General features: G+C 39.7%; 1 protein-coding gene across 1 annotated transcript in view; it reads right to left on the bottom strand.

Annotated features, from left to right (window-relative positions):
* Positions 1–1699: 1699 nt before the first annotated feature.
* The window catches only part of LOC117528467 (homeobox protein Dlx4a-like), a 31400-nt gene continuing 12503 nt past the window's right edge, over positions 1700–20596 (bottom strand). The window contains exon 3 of the mRNA XM_034191103.1: positions 1700–3120. Coding sequence (XP_034046994.1) covers positions 2878–3120 — 243 coding nt within the window. The 3' untranslated portion in view covers positions 1700–2877. The remainder of the gene's footprint in view (positions 3121–20596) is intronic.

The following is a 20596-nucleotide window of genomic DNA, read 5'->3' as shown; positions in this document are numbered from 1 at the left end:
TGATCTGTTTATTCTTTAGTGAAATTGGCTCTTTGATTTTTATGGCTTCATTAAGAGCCAAAATGATAAATCTTCTACCTGATGTAAACCCGTTGTGAAGACAAAAAAAAAAAAAACAAAAAACAAAAAAACAAAAAAAAAAAAACCCCAAAACAAAACAAAACAAAACAAAAAAACTACTACCCTGAAATCACATGTGCAGATTTGGCACTATGAGATTTGTTGTCAGGCAGAGCTCCTCTGAAGGCATAAATAAACCTGTCATAAGACACAAACAAGCTAAATATACATCTTTTCATACAAAAAGGGTAAAATAATAATAAAAAAACACATTTTGTTTGTGCAAGACTGGGCTGAAATTCCAGGACACGTCTCAGAATTCATCCAGTCATAACTGAGCTTTAAGTGACATATCATGCACGCATGAAAGGTCAGGTTTTACTCATCTGAGAGGAGGATTTTGTTTGCTTTCTCACAGACCTTCTATCATGAACAGAAACTGCATGTTAATGTCAGGACTATAGGTGGCACTGTACTAGAAAGTTGTTCTGAAACCTCTGAAAGAGAAGAAGAAGAAAATGTTCTTTTTCCAACTACAGCGCCAGTCATTCATAAATGCATTCGATCAGATTTGTTTTTGTGTTTCTCTCTGTTGCACAAAATTGAACTCAAATCCCTCACAAAAAATAAAATAAAATGAAAATACTCGACAGAGAATCTTAGTTGGGAGCATGATGTCGAAGTGATCAGTGCACTTGCTTTTAAAACAGAAGGTTCCCGCTTCAGGACCACCTGTGCCTGTTCTCCATGTAACGTCGGGTTGCATCAGAAAGTGCATCCAGCATAAAACCTGTGCCGAAACAACATGCAGATCCAAATCGGATCGGCTGTGGCAAAAAGGGAGAAACTGAAAGAACTTAATAATCATTCGTGCTCACTTTTGTCTGGCTGAGCTACACGTTTGCAGGTCTGCATTATTTCAGGATGTTGCTCTATGTGCCCAAGCAAAGAGACCCTCAACCCTTCTGTTTCATCCATCACACTGGCCACACTAGCCTTAATATTTCCATATTGGCCATTTCTTTGGTTTCAGACTGGTGGTATGTCACTCCACTCTAATGGGGTCATTCCCCATTAGAAATAGTTTACTTAATATTTTAAGCGATATATTCTCTCTGAGTGCCCTTTTAGTATAATACTTGTGACTTGGCTTTGATCATGTGCAATGGGCAGAAGTGTAAGTCGAATTTTAAAATCAGAATTGACACCAACTTTGGTGATGTGTCTTATTACCTCTACCAAGCAGGAGGTTTTCAGCACAGTTTCTTTGTATGTCAACAGGAAAACACAAGAATGAATTTAAATAAAAGTTGGTGGAGAGGCAGGAAATGGGTTAAAGAAGACGAACAGACTGTGAGGTACATGTCAATCTAGATAATGTTTAATTGCCACATCCCTGGTAATAACCTGACCCGCCTCTTCAAGGCATATTTTTGGAAAAACACTTTAAGACAAATATTCTTTTTGATAAATAAATCATCACAGAAGATCCAGCAAAGATCCTCAATGGGATTAGATGCAAGCTTCATACTGGATGCCCTTCTTGACGCAATCCTAGGTGTACCTATGGAAACACACACACACACACACACACACACACACACACACACACACACACACACACACACACACACACACACACACACACACACACACACACACACACACACACACACACACACACACACACACACACACACACACACACACACACACCCTCTGGTGTTTCCAAGTGGTCTCTCAGCCAAGTACTAATCAAGGCCTACTTTGATTCACTTCTGGCATCCGACAGAATCATGTGTACACAGAGCAGTGTGGCTTTGAGTTTTCACAACCATTCACTGACACACTCAACTGTCATTCTCTCTTAGAAGTGCTGCTTTTTTTTTTTTTAACCATGATAAGGTTTTCTGACTTTTTGGGTCTTTTTGGGTTCACTGTCTTCCAACATTACACTTTGTCCTACTATATTTCTTGACTGCTTGAGAGTTGTTTGATGACTGCAGAATGCATTACCATGAGCATAAAGTCCCAATCATAATTTCTCATCAGTGTACAGGTCTTGTGCTTATATAGCTTTGTATCCTGGCAGAGAAGCATTGTCATGATGCTGCAGAGTTCTTCATTCCAGCATTTTCATTAAAAAACAAAAAAAAACAAAAACACTGCATATGCATTTTGTTTCTATGGCAATAATAAACAGTTAACCAGTTTGCAATGTATTCGGTGAGAACAACAACACTCACCAGCAACTTTTGCCATAGACAATTAGAGGGGTGGGTCGCTACAGTCCTGGGAACACACTCATTTCGCTGATATATGGCACCTCTTATTGTTGGGGATTGTTATGCAAAGTTCTACACCCTGACTATGTGATGACCTGATTTTTTTTTTTTCAGGTGTATTTCCAACTGTTTTACATTTGTCACAGTATGGTAATGTTTTTCTACTCCTACTGACTCCTATGTTCTTGATGCTTTGGAAAAACATCACCACCCCAAAACACTTTAGATAAGAACAGCCAAAGAACTGTGAAGCTATGGTGGAGGTACACTACACACTTTCTGAATTTGTTTCATAAAATTAAAAAAATATTTCATGTTAAATTCTGAAAGGATGCTATTCAACTTCCAGTTGTTTTCTTTATGCATTTGTTTTCAAGCTGAGGCGAATGTAGTATATTTACAGCCATCATTTTATTTTTGCCTCCAGAGTGGCTCAGCCTCTCAATAATGTCTGCATCCCTAACAGTTCCACTCCGGTTGTGGAATAAATCCACAATTTATCCTGGAAGTGTTTTCTCCTGCTTCTGTCTTTTCACATCATCTGAGTCCTTGGCATGGAGTCCTGCTGGTGTCCAGGGTACCAGTGTCCAAAATTGTTCATGTATCCTCCAGAATGTACTGGTGCACCTTTGGCAGCCATGCTGATGTCCCACAGTGAGCAAGGAGAGGAAGCGGACGGCGCCGGTGGAACAAGGTGATCTCCCTCAGGTCCACAGGGCCCATTCTTCATAATCTTCTTGTATTTGGATCGTTTATTCTGGAACCATATTTTCACCTAAAAAAATGAGAAAAAAAGAGTTCATTCCATGTTACATCTTCTTCATAATGTTTATTATACGCACAATTAACTGGAAAAAATACATATAATAGTTCCACTTGTTTGTTTGAAATGCTTCATGGATTTGTGAGACAAACTGACAGCAGATTGACACAAAATATATTAGCACTCAAAGAGCAGATACCTCCATGAGAACATGAGTCCATCGTTATTATCAACATGTGATGGACCAGGCCAATCATAGCTCTATTTTCCATCATACAGGAAGATGATGGTCTAAAAGTTAAACTGGAAAAAGTTAAAATCTCTGTCAGACCAGATAATTTCTATGAGCCCTCGGGCAAGGTCCTCAGTCACCAAGTTACTCCCGATGTGCTGTTGAATACCTCATATGGCAGTGTGAACAGGTGAATGTGAAGCATCATTGTAAAGCATTTTGAACTTCTGCCTCAGATAGAAAAATGTAATAGAAATGCAGTCATTTTTTCGTTCTTTGTGATGTTACAAGAGTGTAAAGGATTTTTGAAGCAGACCTAATCGCTATCAAAAATTTGCTCCATACATCCATGACACTTGGACAATATCACCAAAAGATATTGCCAAAATCCATCCACAACCTTTGGAGGATTCTACCCCCCCCCCCTTTTTTTTCTGGGTTCAGTTTCTCATGTTCCAAAATGCTGAAATTTTGTGAAATCTTAAAAAAAATTCTAAATAGATTATTTCACAAAAAACAGCACACAGCTGCTGAGTTTGTTAGTGACCAACAGATGCTGTTATTTTTTATGTCTGGCAGTGGCACCCATAATTTTTAATTACCAAATAAACGTGCACTCATCTGTGAGACTATGTTAGTCTTAAAATGAGGTTGTGGACAGGCACACTGCAGGTGGACCGATATCAGGTGGAAGCAAAAAGAAGTCACACAAAAAGCTGGTTTTTGCTTGTATTTATCAAGCATCTCAAAGTGCCATTTTTAAGTCTTAAGTGCAATTCATGAAATTTGTCTCCTACTTTCAAACTTATCAAATTTCTTAACGTGAAGAATCACACTGACTCTTCCAGTTATTTAAGACATCTTGAGAGGTTTTTCAAGCAGTTAAGAGTTGCCAGCAAGAGCTTTCCTCTTCATGGTACTCACGCAAAAAAAGACATTTGCAATTACTGGTGCTAAACTGTGGAATAGTTTATCTGTGGATCTCTATTATTATTATTATTATTATACACCAACTTCAACATTTAAAAAGAGAATTAAAAGTTTTATTTATTCTAATATTTATTTTGAAAGAAATGCATTCTTGCATTTTTAACAGGTATGTTTCTTTCTTCTTTAATATCATAGTGGTGTTCATTTCATATAGTTTTAACATGTTACACTTTGTATTTTTTTTTTACTTTCTTGCATTATCCTCCACATTTAGTTCATATGCCAGTATTTTATTGTTTTTATCAACAACACTGTACTATTTTATGTTATGCTATTTTTTTCTTGAATGCCAAATAAATCAAATCAAAATGTGATGGTATTAAAGAGAGAGATGCACACACAACTTTCAGGAGAGGAACAAATGACTTGAATTGAATTGAATGAATGATGATGCGTTGTTAATCAAACAGTATCATTTGGACAGAGGAGGCATAATTTCCAACAGACTCAAGAGAGAAAGAAACTCCAGGCTTTATATAGGCAGGTCAGGTAACAGCACACTAGTTTCAAAATTTTAATTAGGAAATAGTGAAACACATTTTGGCGAGTCCGGGTTGTCCGTCCTTCCGTCAGTTCGTCTGTCCCTCCATCCGTCCGTCTGTCCGGCCGCAATTCGTTCGCCGCAACGTAGCTCGACACCTATTGCTCGCAAACACTTCATATTTGGTGGGTACATGCCTTGGAGGAGTACTTCGCATGGGTTCGAAGGCCGGTGACCTTGACCTCCGTTTCAAGGTCACCAGTGGTTGCATTTCTTTTGAAGGCTGACTTTTTATGGTCACTGTTTGCCACTTCCTCTAAATAAATATTATGCCAATCTCCAATTTTTTCATTGTATATCCCAGTTTACATCAAACACATAAGGCTTCAACCAAATACCCACCCCATACAAGTACATATTACTGCACTTTGCATGGAAAATACAACCCCTGGCAAAAATGATGGAATCACCGGCCTCAGAGGATGTTCATTCTGTTGTTTAATTATGTAGAAAAAAAGCAGATCACAGACATGACACAAAACTAAAGTCATTTCAAATGGCAACTTTCTGGTTTTAAGAAACACTATAAGAAATAAAGAAAAAAAGATTGTGGCAGTCAGTAACGGTTACTTTTTTAGACCAAGCAGAGGAAAAAAATATGGACTCACTCAATTCTGAGGAATAAATTATGGAATCACCCTGTAAATTTCCATCCCCAAAACTAACACCTGCATCAAATCACATCTGCTCGTTGACATTGACCCTATGCCATGACATTGACCCTATGTGTCTTTTTGCAAGGAATGTTTTCACAGTTTTTGCTCTATGGCAAGATGCATTATCTTCTTGAAAAATGATTTCATCATCCTCAAACATCAGAAAAGTGTCCAAAATATCAACGTAAACTTGTGCATTTATTGATGATGTAATGACAGCCATCTCCCCAGTGCCTTTACCTGACATGCAGCCCCATATCATCAATGACTGTGGAAATTTACATGTTCTCTTCAGGCAGTCATCTTTATAAATCTCATTGGAACGGCACCAAACAAAAGTTCCAGCATCATCACCTTGCCCAATGCAGATTCGAGATTCATCACTGAATATGACTTTCATCCAGTCATCCACAGTCCACGATTGCTTTTCTTTAGCCCACTGTAACCTTGTTTTTTTCTGTTTAGGTGTTAATGATGGCTTTCGTTTAGCTTTTCTGTATGTAAATCCCATTTCCTTTAGGCGGTTTCTTACAGTTCGGTCACAGACGTTGACTCTAGTTTCCTCCCATTCGTTCCTCATTTGTTTTGTTGTGCATTTTCGATTTTTGAGACATATTGCTTTAAGTTTTCTGTCTTGACGCTTTGATGTCTTCCTTGGTCTACCAGTATGTTTGCCTTTAACAACCTTCCCATGTTGTTTGTATTTGGTCCAGAGTTTAGACACAGCTGACTGTGAACAACCAACATCTTTTGCAACATTGCATGATGATTTACCCTCTTTTAAGAGTTTGATAATCCTCTCCTTTGTTTCAGTTGACATCTCTCCTGTTGGAGCCATGATTCATGTCAGTCCACTTGTTGCAACAGCTCTCCAAGGTGTGATCACTCCTTTTTAGATGCAGACTAACAAGCAGATGTGATTTGATGCAGGTGTTAGTTTTGGGGATGAAAATTTACAGGGTGATTCCATAATTTATTCCTCAGAATTGAGTGAGTCCATATTTTTTTCCTCTGTTTGATCTTAAAAAGTAACCATTACTGACTGCCACAATCTTTTTTTCTTGATTTCTTATAGTGTTTCTTAAAGCCAGAAAGTTGCCATTTGAAATGACTTTAGTTTTGTGTCATGTCTGTGATCTGCTTTTTTTCTACAAAATTAAACAACTGAATGAACATCCTCCGAGGCCGGTGATTCCATAATTTTTGCCAGGGGTTGTAATACTGCGCGCAGGGCATTTCGTGATGAATGTCTCTAGTTTTTCCTGTAATTTCCCATTTGTTTATCATAATTTATTCTCTTGAAAATTCTTTATTGTCTTTTCTGTGTTGCTTGTCAACTCTTTTTCCATTCAAACTGACAAGTCAGTGATTGCTCAATGTCTGTCATCCAAAATCCTGTTTGCGACACAGCAAAGTGTCGTGAATCAGCTGTAAGACTGACACTTAAGATTTACTTTTTTTCCCCTCTTAAATCAGTTCTTAGCAGTGTTTTTATGAGTAATTCTAAGAAGCTTGATAGTAAATAGAGGCCCAGGTCTAAAGTCAAGCAGAGAGTTTTTCAGCTTTTTATGTGGCACAATATTCAGACACACTGGCGGGTTCAAGATGCATGTTCCCTGCTTGTACACTCATGGATGCATATACTGTCCTGCACATCAAACAAGAAAACTGAATTTAAAATAAAAATTCTGAATAAAATAAAACACTAATAGAACAAGTCGATCAGAGACAGCAGACTTCACCCATTCATGCAGCTAGTGGAATATAATAATTATCAAAACCATTTTCATCAAATAATTTGTAAAATTTTATCAATTATAAATTTACCAATTCAGCTACTGGTCCAGTAATACACATCTGTGGTTTCGCCTGGTTAGTTACACGCCATTGCATGTATTAAAATGCACAGACAAACAGACACACAGAGCCACTAAAAGCATTACTTCACTCCCCCTCCGGGAAGTAAAGTAAAAATAGAAAGATCCAATACGGTTTTATGTCAGATGCCCTTCCTGATGCAACTCCACGTTACATGGGTGGTCTTGAACTGGGAACCTTCTGTTTTGAAATGAAGTGCATACACAGTGTAAATGCAGTTGCATCTTGCCCTTTAGACTATAAATCAACAAGATAGGCCCATTTAAGTTTATTCAGTGGAAGGCATTAATTTTGTCAACTTAGGTAATATGATATTTGACTAATTTAAAATTGCTATTCAAATCAACTCAGTCTCAAGATCAATATGTTTTGTATAATTGTATTTTTTTTCAATTCCTTGTAGAAATGAACCACAGCACACAGTTTTGACATATAATGAATAAACATGACAAGAACTGAATGTTAATGTTCGGTTTTATTAAATAATGGAACCTTTTGCACACATTTCGGTATTGACATTATTTTTGCCAATATGGAAACTTATTTTACTGAGTGAACAAAGCAGAAAATGGTAAATGGACTGTATTTACAGTGCTTTTCCATCTGAATAAGAAGCTTAAATTGCTTTACAATGAAGCCTCACATTCACCCATTTCCACACACTGATGTCAGGGTGTTGCCATGTAAGGCGCTCACTACACACCGGGAGCAACTCTGGGATTAAGGACCTTGCCAGTGGTGATTGTCTGGTCTGTCTGTTGTTTGAACAGAGGATCCGCTGGTCTCAAGTTCAACGCTTAACTGCTAGACCATCAGCTCCCCATCATCATTTTGGCTGTTGGAACTTTTGGAATAGCATAGTCTACAGTGCTGTCAAGCATGGCTTGGACCCCCATCAGTCCTTGGTCACACTAGTTTTACAAGACAGAGGAAAAGCAAACAGCTGCCATTCTTTTTTCAAATAGAGTGAGCATTTAACAGCAAGAAGAGACACGGGCTGCTAGGCTGGGCTAAAATAGAGAAAAAGTCTATTTTATGCAAATGTTGAGCGATGCGACATAGTGACTACCAATCTGAGTGATGCCAGCCTTACCTAGCTGTTGGTTATATTTATAGTTATTTATAATAAGATTCATTTTTAAACTGCCAAACATCAAGCTTCAATTACATTTCTTTGTCACAAGTATTCAATAATTAAATGTTAGGAATCACCGTAACTTATATACGAGTATCTGCAGCTTTATCTGTGTTATAAATATTTTACTACCTAATGTCAGCATTACTAACCCCCCCCCCCCCAATAAAGAAAAAACAGAAAACAAAAAAATCCATATTGGTCAGGGTTTTTTAAATGTAAAAAAGTCCTAAATTTGGCTTCCAGTGATTCTGATGTCACAGAATATGAAGCTGAATCTCTGAATTATTTTGTGGTTAGATATTATTCAGGTGTGCGCTTGACATAATTGGCATGTTTTCTTTGAGCATCACATTACACAAACAGGCCTCAAGCAATGTGTCTTGTTACACTTTATACAGTAGTGTTCAGAATAATAGTAGTGCTATGTGACTAAAAAGATTAATCCAGGTTCTGAGTATATTTCTTATTGTTACATGGGAAACAAGGTACCAGTAGATTCAGTAGATTCTCACAAATCCAATAAGACCAAGCATTCATGATATGCACACTCTTAAGGCTATGAAATTGGGCTATTAGTAAAAAAAAGTAGAAAAGGGGGTGTTCACAATAATAGTAGCATCTGCCGTTGATGCTACAAACTCAAAACTATTATGTTCAAACTGCTTTTTTAGCAATCCTGTGAATCACTAAACTAGTATTTAGTTGTATAACCACAGTTTTTCTTGATTTCTTCACATCTGCAAGGCATTAATTTTGTTGGTTTGGAACCAAGATTTTGCTCGTTTACTAGTGTGCTTGGGGTCATTGTCTTGTTGAAACACCCATTTCAAGGGCATGTCCTCTTCAGCATAAGGCAACATGACCTCTTCAAGTATTTTGACATATCCAAACTGATCCATGATACCTGGTATGTGATATATAGGCCCAACACCATAGTAGGAGAAACATGCCCATATCATGATGCTTGCACCACCATGCTTCACTGTCTTCACTGTGAACTGTGGCTTCAATTCAGAGTTTGGGGGTCGTCTCACAAACTGTCTGCAGCCCTTGGACCCAAAAAGAACAATTTTACTCTCATCAGTCCACAAAATATTCCTCCATTTCTCTTTAGGCCAGTTGATGTGTTATTTGGCAAATTGTAACCTCTTCTGCGCACGTCTTTTATTTAACAGAGGGACTTTGTGGGGGATTCTTGCAAATAAATTAGCTTCACACAGGCGTCTTCTAACTGTCACAGCACTTACAAGTAACTCCAGACTGTCTTTGATCATCCTGGAGCTGATCAGTGGGTGAGCCTTTGCCATTCTGGTTATTCTTCTATCCATTTTCATGGTTGTTTTCCATTTTCTTCCACACGTCTCTGGTTTTTTGTCCATTTTAAAGCATTGGAGATCATTGTAGATGAACAGCCTATAATTTTTTGCACCTGCGTATATGTTTTTCCCTCTCCAACCAACTTTTTAATCAAACTACGCTGTTCTTCTGAACAATGTCTTGAACGTCCCATTTCCCTCAGGCTTTCAAAGACAAAAGCATGTTCACAGGTGCTGGTTTCAATCCTTACATAGGGGACACCTGATTCACACCTGTTTGTTCCACAAAATTGACAAACTCACTGACTGAATGCCACACTACTATTATTGTGAACACCCCCTTTCTACTTTTTTTTTTTTGCTAATAGCCCAATGTTCATAGCCTTAAGAGTGTGCATATCATGAATGCTTGGTCTTGTTGGATTTGTGAGAATCTACTGAATCTACTGGTACCTTGTTTCCCATGTAACAATAAGAAATATACTCAAACCTGGATTAATCTTTTAGTCACATAGCACTACTATTATTCTGAACACTACTGTGTGTAAAAGATACTTTAATCTGAAACAGGTTTAGACTCTGATGCCAAAGAAAATGAAAGTAAAAGAACCAGCACTACTTAGAAGAAAGAGTCTGACCAGCAAAAAATAATCAAATAAATAAAAATAAAATCAGCAGAAAACAGGGTTGGCATAAAAAACTGTTTTCTCCGTCACACTGAGAGGCAGAAGAATTATTGTTGGGGAATTTTACTGGTATTTATAAAGACAATTAAAGTGTTTTGTGGAAGAAATTCTATTCCATAAAATCTATTCTCAGCGTTTTCTAATTGTTTATAATTAATGTATATTCAAAACCAGATTTCTGCATAAAACTCAGTGATTCAAACCAAGTGGGCTTCTCATTTTATTTGTAGTCCTGCAACATGTCTGTTCACAGTTCATAAACTAGAGGCGCACTCAAAACTCAGTAGAGTTAAATCTTCCTTCAACAGGCTTTTCAATCATATTAACCCCAACATTCCAAATCTTAACTGATTCCATCTGCTCAAAGTGATGTTAATCAGTGAAATCACCTGCTGGAGTCAGTGGCTGCAAAGAAAACCTGCACCCTCTTGGCCCTTTCTGGAACAAGTTGCCCAGCCCTGAAGTAGGGGATTACCTGTTAGGGTAAAATATGTGGAGACCTTCTGTGGCCGCTATGGTAGCCATGAAGGCCCAACAGGAACTCTAAACACAAGACAGATAATGAGGCAATGTTGAAACAAGAAGTCCTCAAGGGCGGATTGGGCAGAGGAAGTGATGGCTTGTAGCCCAAAGGCTATGAGGGAGGATGAAGACAGCAGCAGGTCCTCAAACCCCCGATTGTCTGGGATTTGCCAGCCATCAGTCCAGGCTAAGGATCTGTCAACAACTGTGTGTTTATCAGTGTGAAATGGCATTCCCACATTAAGCAAAGACACGCATAGGCATCACTAGATCGATCCTGGATGTAGAATTTCACCATCCAGTCCAGGAATTAACCAAGAGACCATTACCAGGATGAGGACCCAAGTCTCACAACCAAACAGTAAGGCTAGTATCTCACTGACACACAACTGGGGGAGAGGAGGTGGAGACACAACATCGCACGAATAAGGTGAAAAAGCATAACTTTCTCATGTTAAATGTTATTGAATTGGTCCTCCTGACACGTGTGCGCATGGCGGCTGACTGTCCGCTGAATGCCACCTGCAGTGGTGGCCAAAATTACATCACCTGACGATTTGGCAAGGGAGTTCATCGTGGCGATTATTTTTTGGTTTGTTCAAAAATCAAGCGACGTGTGGGTGCCGCCCAGCCACTGAGGCAAGGGGACGGTGAATTGTTTTAAACCTCACCGAACTGTGCGAATGTCCTCATGGATGTCTGTAACTCTCGGCTATTGCACCCCAGTGAGATACTAGCCTATAAGACAGGAAGCACCAAGACCCTAAAGACCAGGACCTTCATTCTCCTCCACTGATATCAACACCAAACTCCTGTGTCCAGTGACCTCACTCTTCTCATGTGTCTCTCTATGTCAAAGGCAGAGGACCCAGACACATAAATGTCACTACAAGTTCAGCACCTTCATCGCTGAGTCTGGAAAATTACTGAAAGCCAGTGAAATCCGGCTCTGTGGTTGGCATGAAGCTGGACCCTCTGGTGACAGTGGCAGAGAAGAGAACACTGGACAAACTGCTGGACATTATGGACAATGCCAGTCACCTTCTGCACACCATCATCAACAACCAGAGGAGCCTCTTCAGCCACAGACTGCTCCTTCTCAAGTGCAGGACCAACAGACTGAAAAACTCCTTTGTCCCTCAGACCATCAGACTGTACAACTCCTCACTCAGGGGGAGGAGGAGTAACAGGAAGACAGAGGACAGGAATGAGAGGAGCGGTTGTAGCCAAGTAAGCCAATATTTCTGGTATTTCTATTTGTATTTACAGTTTGCATATTGCTTCTTACGTCTACTTCTGATACTCTGTGTGCTTCTTACCCTGTTTGCTGCTATACAAAGCTGCTGGAACCTCAATTTCCCTGAGGGAGTCTTCCTAAGGGATCAATAAAGTTCTATCTAATCTAATCTAATCTAATCTAATCCAGGACAATCACTAACCCAGAAACTTGGATAAAACTTGGATAATAAACCTACCACCAGTGTTGCCACAGTTACTTTGAATAGTTGCTTTATTAGTTAGTTTTTACAGTTACATTTTACAGTTACTTTATACATTTACTTCATTAGCAGCTGCGGACAAGTTGTCAGGAGCTGCTGAATGTAACTAATAAAGTAACAAGTAATCTAACTTAGTTACTCTTAACAGAAAAGTAACTTACTTTTCTGATTACTCAATCTTAAGAGTAACCAAGTTACCTAGTTACCTTATTAGTTACATTACTTAAATGGACTGCATTTATATAGCGCTTTTCCATCTGCATCAGACGCTCAAACCGCTTTACAATTATGCCTCACATTCACCCCGATGTCAGGGTGCTGCCATACAAGGCGCTCACTACACACCGGGAGCAATAGGGGATTAAAGGCCTTGCCCAAGGTCCCTTAGTGATTTTCCAGTCAGGCAGGGATTTGAACCCATGATCTTCTGGACTCAAGCCCAACACCTTAACCACCAGACCATCACCTCTCCTACTTATTACTTATTAGTTACATTACTTATTAGATGCAAGTTGTCAGCAGCTGCTAATAAAGTAACTGCATAAACATGTTAATGAAGTTACTGTATAAAGTAACTGTATAAAATAACTAATAGAAGTAATTTTTCAAAGTAACTGTGACAACACTGCCGACAAGAAAGTTCTGAAGTGAAAGCCTTGTCATCACTAAAACTGCCTGCCTTTGTCTTTGGATTCATTTTTAAGCACCTCCTCATTATAATTTTTGTACTAATGCAATAAAAATTTCCAGCCATTAAACCACAGCGTACAGCCACAGTGATCCACCCACAGTTGTGGCTCCCAAATAAAAACCAAGGTGAACATGCGAAGCATTAACTTATGAGCCAGGTGTCAATCAACAGCACGTTAAGTGGATGCAGGATTTCTGCTGTAATTATTGGTTTCATATTCCAGCAGCAACATGGGGCTGACAGGTTCTCTAAGAGCGAGACTAATGACACTCGCATTAGTGCTGGGGGGGGGGGTACGGCTCAGAGCATATTCAACCAAACTTTACAGTTTGTGTGCGCTGAGAAAACCGTAATACCAGTGAATGGATAATGAAAAGAGAATTTTTCTTCAGCTGCACCTGAAGAAGGAAACACAGTCAGTGTTAGGCTGGTGGTGCTGTAGGGCTCACACTCACTGCCGTGTTTATTTCGTGTTCATTTCATATGACTGGCTGTTAATCACTGTACATTTGGCACATTTATGTTTATCCATATATACAAAAGAATCTTCAGCATGACCTTGAGTCACCTTTAAACACATTCACCAGACTGCAGTCGAGATTTGCATCACAACCGTAAATCTAATACATCTAACTATGATTATAATTTTTGGGGTGGTATAAACAAATTGTGCAAACTAACGGCACAGATCTGAAAAGTTGTGCATCAGTTAAATTTAAGGATCACATCTGTGTGTGTGTGTGTGTGTGTGTGTGTGTGTGTGTGTGTGTGTGTGTGTGTGTGTGTGTGTGTGTGTGTGTGTGTGTGTGTGTGTGTGTGAGAGAGACATTTCTGACTGTTTAGCTTCCATTGCTGATGTTATGTAGGTGCAATCAAAATATTAATCCCTTCAAATTATCAGGTTCCTGCATCCATCTGCGATCTGCTATTTCCCTACTAACCTGGAATGACCAACCATGAGATGTCAGACTGGTAATCTCATTGACCTTGTCGCATGGCATTTCTTAACCGTTGGCATTTCCTGTAATTATTTAGTAATTCTATTTTGTCTATATCTTATGTGTTGGTTGTTTGGGTGCTTTTTTTGTTTGCTTTTTATTGCAAACCAATATGGAACTTACCGATTTACAGAATATAGAGATGAGGACAAAATTATTAGCCCGCCTATGAAAATGAACATTTTTTCAAAATTTTCCCGCATGCTTGTTTTTTTAAACCAGATCAAGGAATTTTCAACATAGCATTTCTATAAATTCTATTTTTTTCACGCTTCAATATCAGTTTGATTTATTTTATTGATACAGCCCCAAATAACAACAAAGCTGCCTTAAGGTGCTTCACACAAGTAGGTCTAACCTTACCAACGCACCTGAGCAAGCACACAGGCAACAGCAGTAAGGAAAAACTGCGCCTGATTATGTTTGAGGAAGAAACCTCAAGCAGACCAGACTCAGAGGGGTGACCCACTGGCCATTCTAACAGTTATAAGGCTTTTACAAAGTTTTTACCAAGTGAAGAAACATTTAACAGAAAAATAGCATCAAAAACAAAGTGTGTCTCATCATCACTTACATTATTTTACTTAGTGCAGACAAACAAAATCAAATTTATTTTCAAATTTATTAATTTCTATAGCACCAATTCACAATGAGCTTGCCATCAAGGCGTTTCACACAACACAATACCAACAAACAGAGAAAAAAAAATGAATAAAAAAAATTAAGAACACAATAAAAACACAAAACCATAAAAGAGCACATGAATAGAAAACATCATAACACAATAAAACTAATGATAAAATAAGGAAAACAAATGGGTCTTTAGACTAGATTTAAAAGTCTCCACAGTATCCGACTGCCTTATATGTGCCGAGAGATCATTTCACAGAGCTGGGGTACGGTAAGAGAAAGCTCTGTGACAGGCAGACTTTTTATTCACCCTGGGAACACATAAAAGTCCTGCACCCTGTGAACGCAGGCCCGAGCCGGTACGTAGGGTTTCACCAGGTCAGCCAGATTGGGAAGTGCAAGTCCATGAACAATTTATAGGCCAATAACAGTACCTTAAAATCCAATCTTGCACCAACAGGAAGCCAGTGAAGGGATGCCAAAATGGATGTAATATGGTCAAACTTTCTGCTTCGTGCCAAAAGTCTGGCAGTTGAAGATCCCTAATGTTGGACTTCAGCAAATCAGAAAATAGAGCATTACAATAGTCCAATCTAGAAGAAAAAAAATGCACGTATCAAAATTATTTTACAAAAACCAAAAACTACCAGGGTCAAAATTATTAGCCCCTGTGATGCTAATTATCAATTGTGTATCCTTTTTGCTGGATAACAGCTTGCAGTCATTTGTTGTACTTTTTAGTAAGTCTCAGACATGTCTCCTGAGGAATCCCAGCCCATTCTTCTTTGGTAAATCTCTCAAACTTCTCAAGATTTGATGGTCTTCTGGCATGGACCTGGATCTTCAGTTCACCCCACAGATTTTCAATGGGATTAAGGTCAGAGCTTTTTGAAGGCCAGTTAGTAATGTTCATTTTGGTCTTCTGGAGGTAGTCCTTCACCAGCAGTGATGTATGTTTTGGGACGCTGTTGCATTGGCACACAAAGTGACCACCCAGACCCAGTTTTGCTGCTGAGTGCTTGAGGCTTTCTTTCAAAATCTTCACATATCCTTCTTTCTTCATGATTCCTTCCACCTTGAGGAGATTCCCAGTTCCAGATGCAATGAGGAATCCCCACAGCATAACACTCCCACTGCTGTGTTTCACTGTGGGGACGGTGTTCTTTGGATTATACACCTCTTCCTTCTTTCTCCAAACATAAGCAATATCTTTCTGGACAAAGAGCTCTAGTTTCATCTAATCTGACCAAAGGACATGCTTCCAGTCTGCACAGTCTTTCTCCAGGTTGTTTTTAGCATTCTTCAGTCTAGTTTTAAGGTGTCTCTTCTGCAAAAGTGGAGTTTTTCTTGGACTCCAACCTCACAGTCCATTCCTGTCCAGGGTTCTAGTGATTGTCTTCTTTGAGACGACAATTCCCAACTTGGCCAAGTCATTCACTAGTATCTTGTTGGTTATTCTGGGGTCTTTAGACACATCTCTCACTAGTTTTCTTTCCAGGCTCTTTGAAATCTTTGGCTTCCTACCTCTGCGAGGCTTGTTCTGATCTCTTTGAATTTCTTGATGGAACTTCCAGCTCCAGTTCTTGACACTTGAAAATGCTGTGGTAACTCCTTTTCCTGCTTTATGAGCATCAACAATTCTATTTCTCAAGTCTAAACTGATTTCTTTTGTTTTTCGGTGATATTAAAAACATTAGAACATTCAGATGACCAGAGGATTGAACTTCAAGTTATACTTTTTCAAAAAGATCATGTCAGGAACACAAAAAGCAGCTCCTCAGCAGAACTTTTTCTTAAATATAACTAAATGTATGAAATCTAACTGTAGAAAGATTTAAGATAATTTAACAAAAGGACGAAAAACATTGTATTTGGCTCGATTGCTGACCTTGTGTTGGTATAAACAGTTTTTCTGAAAAAAAAAAATCCCTCTGCACCCTCTGAGTCAACCATGAAGAGAAAAAACATTTTACGTTAAACCAGAAACAAAAGATCAGAGTATTTGATATGACATTTTATCCTGACAAAAAAAAAAAAAAAAAAAAAAAGTTTTTTTCTGCAGCAGTTAAGTTTGAGATGCTGTTTCATTTTCTTGAGGTGCAGCCAAACATATTTTTACCTACACAAAAATGGTGTTAGCTGTCTTCTTGTGCAGCTTGGCAACCTACACATCTCTTTTGTTTTTTGTTTTTTTTGTTATTTCTACGATTGTGTCACTCAGAGCAGACACACGTGCCCTGATCCAAAACACCTCAATGAAAACCAAACGTGGAAGACAACAAAAATGCCGTCACTGGTAATCAGGCATATGGGCCTGATCTTCAGCAGGCCGCATGCAAACCCGCTGTTCCACTACAAACGCTAAAGTCAAACAAATGGATGAGCTCTTACTCCCAGTGTAAACAGAGCTGTGGTGCTTCATTCATCTGGCATTAGGTCTGTACATCTGATGGCATCAGCTGCTTATATGTACTCAACGTACTTGCACACACAAGTGTTGTGTTTCACATGGCGTGTACCGCAACAAGCGAACTTTCACTTAATGGGACACCTGCTGAAACGTCCGCACTCAAACCTTAATTTTTCTCTTGTTCCCACGGGTGTGTACATCCAGTTTCACTGTGGCTCCACTTGTCTGATTTTATATAACTACATGCCCCGCCTCTGCCTTTCAGCTTAACATTTGCTTTTATTTTGAAGGGCGAGAACAATGAATATAATGATAGCCAGACTAATAACACAGGGTAGGTTTTCATTCTGACATTCTAACAAAGCGAGCTTGAAACAAATCATGTTAATGATTATCTATTACTCATAACTTTTTGTTTTTAAAGAAAAGGAGAGCAGTCCAGGCGACAGTCCAATAAGGTTTTGAGAGAGATGGAATTGCTCCTGTCTGGTGTGTGTGTGTGTGTATATATACACACACTCAACAAAAATATAAACGCAACACTTTTGGTTTTGCTCCCATTTTGTATGAGATGAACTCAAAGATCTAAAACTTTTTCCACATACACAATATCACCATTTCCCTCAAATATTGTTCACAAACCAGTCTAAATCTGTGATAGTGAGCACTTCTCCTTTGCTGAGATAATCCATCCCACCTCACAGGTGTGCCATATCAAGATGCTGATTAGACACCATGATTAGTGCACAGGTGTGCCTTAGACTGCCCACAATAAAAGACCACTCTGAAAGGTACAGTTTTGTTTCATGGGGGGGGGGATACCAGTCAGTATCTGGTGTGACCACCATTTGCCTCATGCAGTGCAACACATCTCCTTTGCATAGAGTTGATCAGGTTGTCAATTGTGGCCTGTGGAAGGTTGGTCCACTCCTCTTCAATGGCTGTGCGAAGTTGCTGGATATTGGCAGGAACTGGTACACGCTGTCGTATACGCCGGTCCAGAGCATCCCAAACATGCTCAATGGGTGACATGTCGAGTGAGTATGCCGGCCATGCAAGAACTGGGACATTTTCAGCTTCCAAGAATTGTGTACAGATCCTTGCAACATGGGGCCGTGCATTATCCTGCTGCAACATGAGGTGATGTTCTTGGATGTATGGCACAACAATGGGCCTCAGGATCTCATCACGGTATATCTGTGCATTCAAAATGCCATCAATAAAATGCACCTGTGTTCTTCGTCCATAACAGACGCCTGCCCATACCATAACCCCACCGCCACCATGGGCCACTCGATCCACAACATTGACATCAGAAAACCGCTCACCCACACGACGCCACACACGCTGTCTGCCATCTGCCCTGGACAGTGTGAACCGGGATTCATCCGTGAAGAGAACACCTCTCCAATGTGCCAAACGCCAGCAAATGTGAGCATTTGCCCACTCAAGTCGATTACGACGATGAACTGGAGTCAGGTCGAGACCCCGATGAGGACCCCGAGCATGCAGATGAGCTTCCCTGAGACGGTTTCTGACAGTTTGTGCAGAAATTCTTTGGTTATGCAAACCGATTGTTTCAGCAGCTGTCCGAGTGGCTGGTCTCAGACGATCTTGGAGGTGAACATGCTGGATGTGGAGGTCCTGGGCTGCTGTGGTTACACGTGGTCTGCTGTTGTGAGGCTGGTTGGATGTACTGCCAAATTCTCTGAAACACCTTTGGAGACGGCTTATGGTAGAGAAATGAACATTCAATACACGAGCAACAGCTCTGATTGACATTCCTGCTGTCAGCATGCCAATTGCACGCTCCCTCAAATCTTGCAACATCTGTGGCATTGTGCTGTGTGATAAAACTGCACCTTTCAGAGTGGCCTTTTATTGTGGGCAGTCTAAGGCACACCTGTGCACTAATCATGGTGTCTAATCAGCATCTTGATATGGCACACCTGTGAGGTGGGATGGATTATCTCAGCAAAGGAGAAGTGCTCACTATCACAGATTTAGACTGGTTTGTGAACAATATTTGAGGGAAATGGTGATATTGTGTATGTGGAAAAAGTTTTAGATCTTTGAGTTCATCTCATACAAAATGGGAGCAAAACCAAAAGTGTTGCGTTTATATTTTTGTTGAGTGTATACACACACACACACACACACACACACCCACACACACACACACACACACATATATATATATATATATATATATATATATATATATATATAAAATGTATATGTGTGTGTGCATGTATCCTCAGCCCAGTCTCAGGTTTTTTTTTCGTCCTCATGTCACGAAATGATTCAAATTTTTGTGACGGGGTTTTTAAAAAATTTTTAACTCACTATTACTAGCCCTACTCCTATCCCCAACCCTAACCATAATGATTATGATGATATTCATGTACGGTATTTCAAGATGACACGACGGTGTTCAGTTTGGTAACATCAGAGTTGCATCTCTGCTTTTTGCATATGAATTTGTTCTGTTGGTTTTATCAGACAGTGACGCCCAGTGCACACTGAGCAGGTTTGAGTGTGAAGCGACTGGGATGAGAATCAACACCTTCAAATCTGAGATCATGGTCCTCTGTCAGAAAAGGGTGGATTAACCCCTCTGGGTCAGGGGAGAGTTATTATCTCAGGCAGAGGAGTGTAAGTTTCTCAGGGTCTTGTTGGAGTGTGTGATCGATAGACGGATTTGGTGGCATCTGTTGTTTTACAGAGGCTGTACTGGACCATCGTGGTGATGGAGCTGAGTCAGAAGGTGATTTCTCGATTTACCAGTCTATTTCTGCTCTTGTCTTTGCCTGTGGTCATAAACTTTGGGTAATAGGGCGCAGAAATGAGATTCCTTCGTCAGGTGTCTGGGCTTCCACTTCTAGACAGGGTGAGAAGCTCAACTATCTGGAAGGGACTCTGAGTAGAGCAGCTGCTTATTCATAGCGAAAAGAGCCAGCTGAGGTGGTTCTGGCATCTGGTGAGGATGCCCCCTGGTCGTCTCCCTAGGGAGGTCTTCCAGGTACATCCAACTAGGAAGAGGCCCTGGGGAAGACCTAGGACATGCTGGAGGGATTATATTTCCCAGCTGGTTTCGGAACACCTCGGGTTCCCCTGGAAAGAGTTACAGGACTTGGCCAACAATAGAGAAGCATAGGATGAGCTGCTTCATCTGCTGCCACTGTGACCCAGACCCAGATAAGAGGCAGAAAATGAAGGAATGAATGAATTAATGCTTAAATCTTTATGGTGTATTTAAAGTGGGCTTTTTTTTTTTCCTAAATTAGATTTCTTTTTTCCA

This window comes from Thalassophryne amazonica, chromosome 16 (assembly GCF_902500255.1).
Source record: "Thalassophryne amazonica chromosome 16, fThaAma1.1, whole genome shotgun sequence".
In the NCBI taxonomy this organism is placed as follows: Eukaryota; Metazoa; Chordata; class Actinopteri; order Batrachoidiformes; family Batrachoididae; genus Thalassophryne; species Thalassophryne amazonica.
The sequence above is the reverse complement of the archived record's forward strand: the minus strand, read 5'-3'. Positions and strand labels throughout refer to the sequence as shown.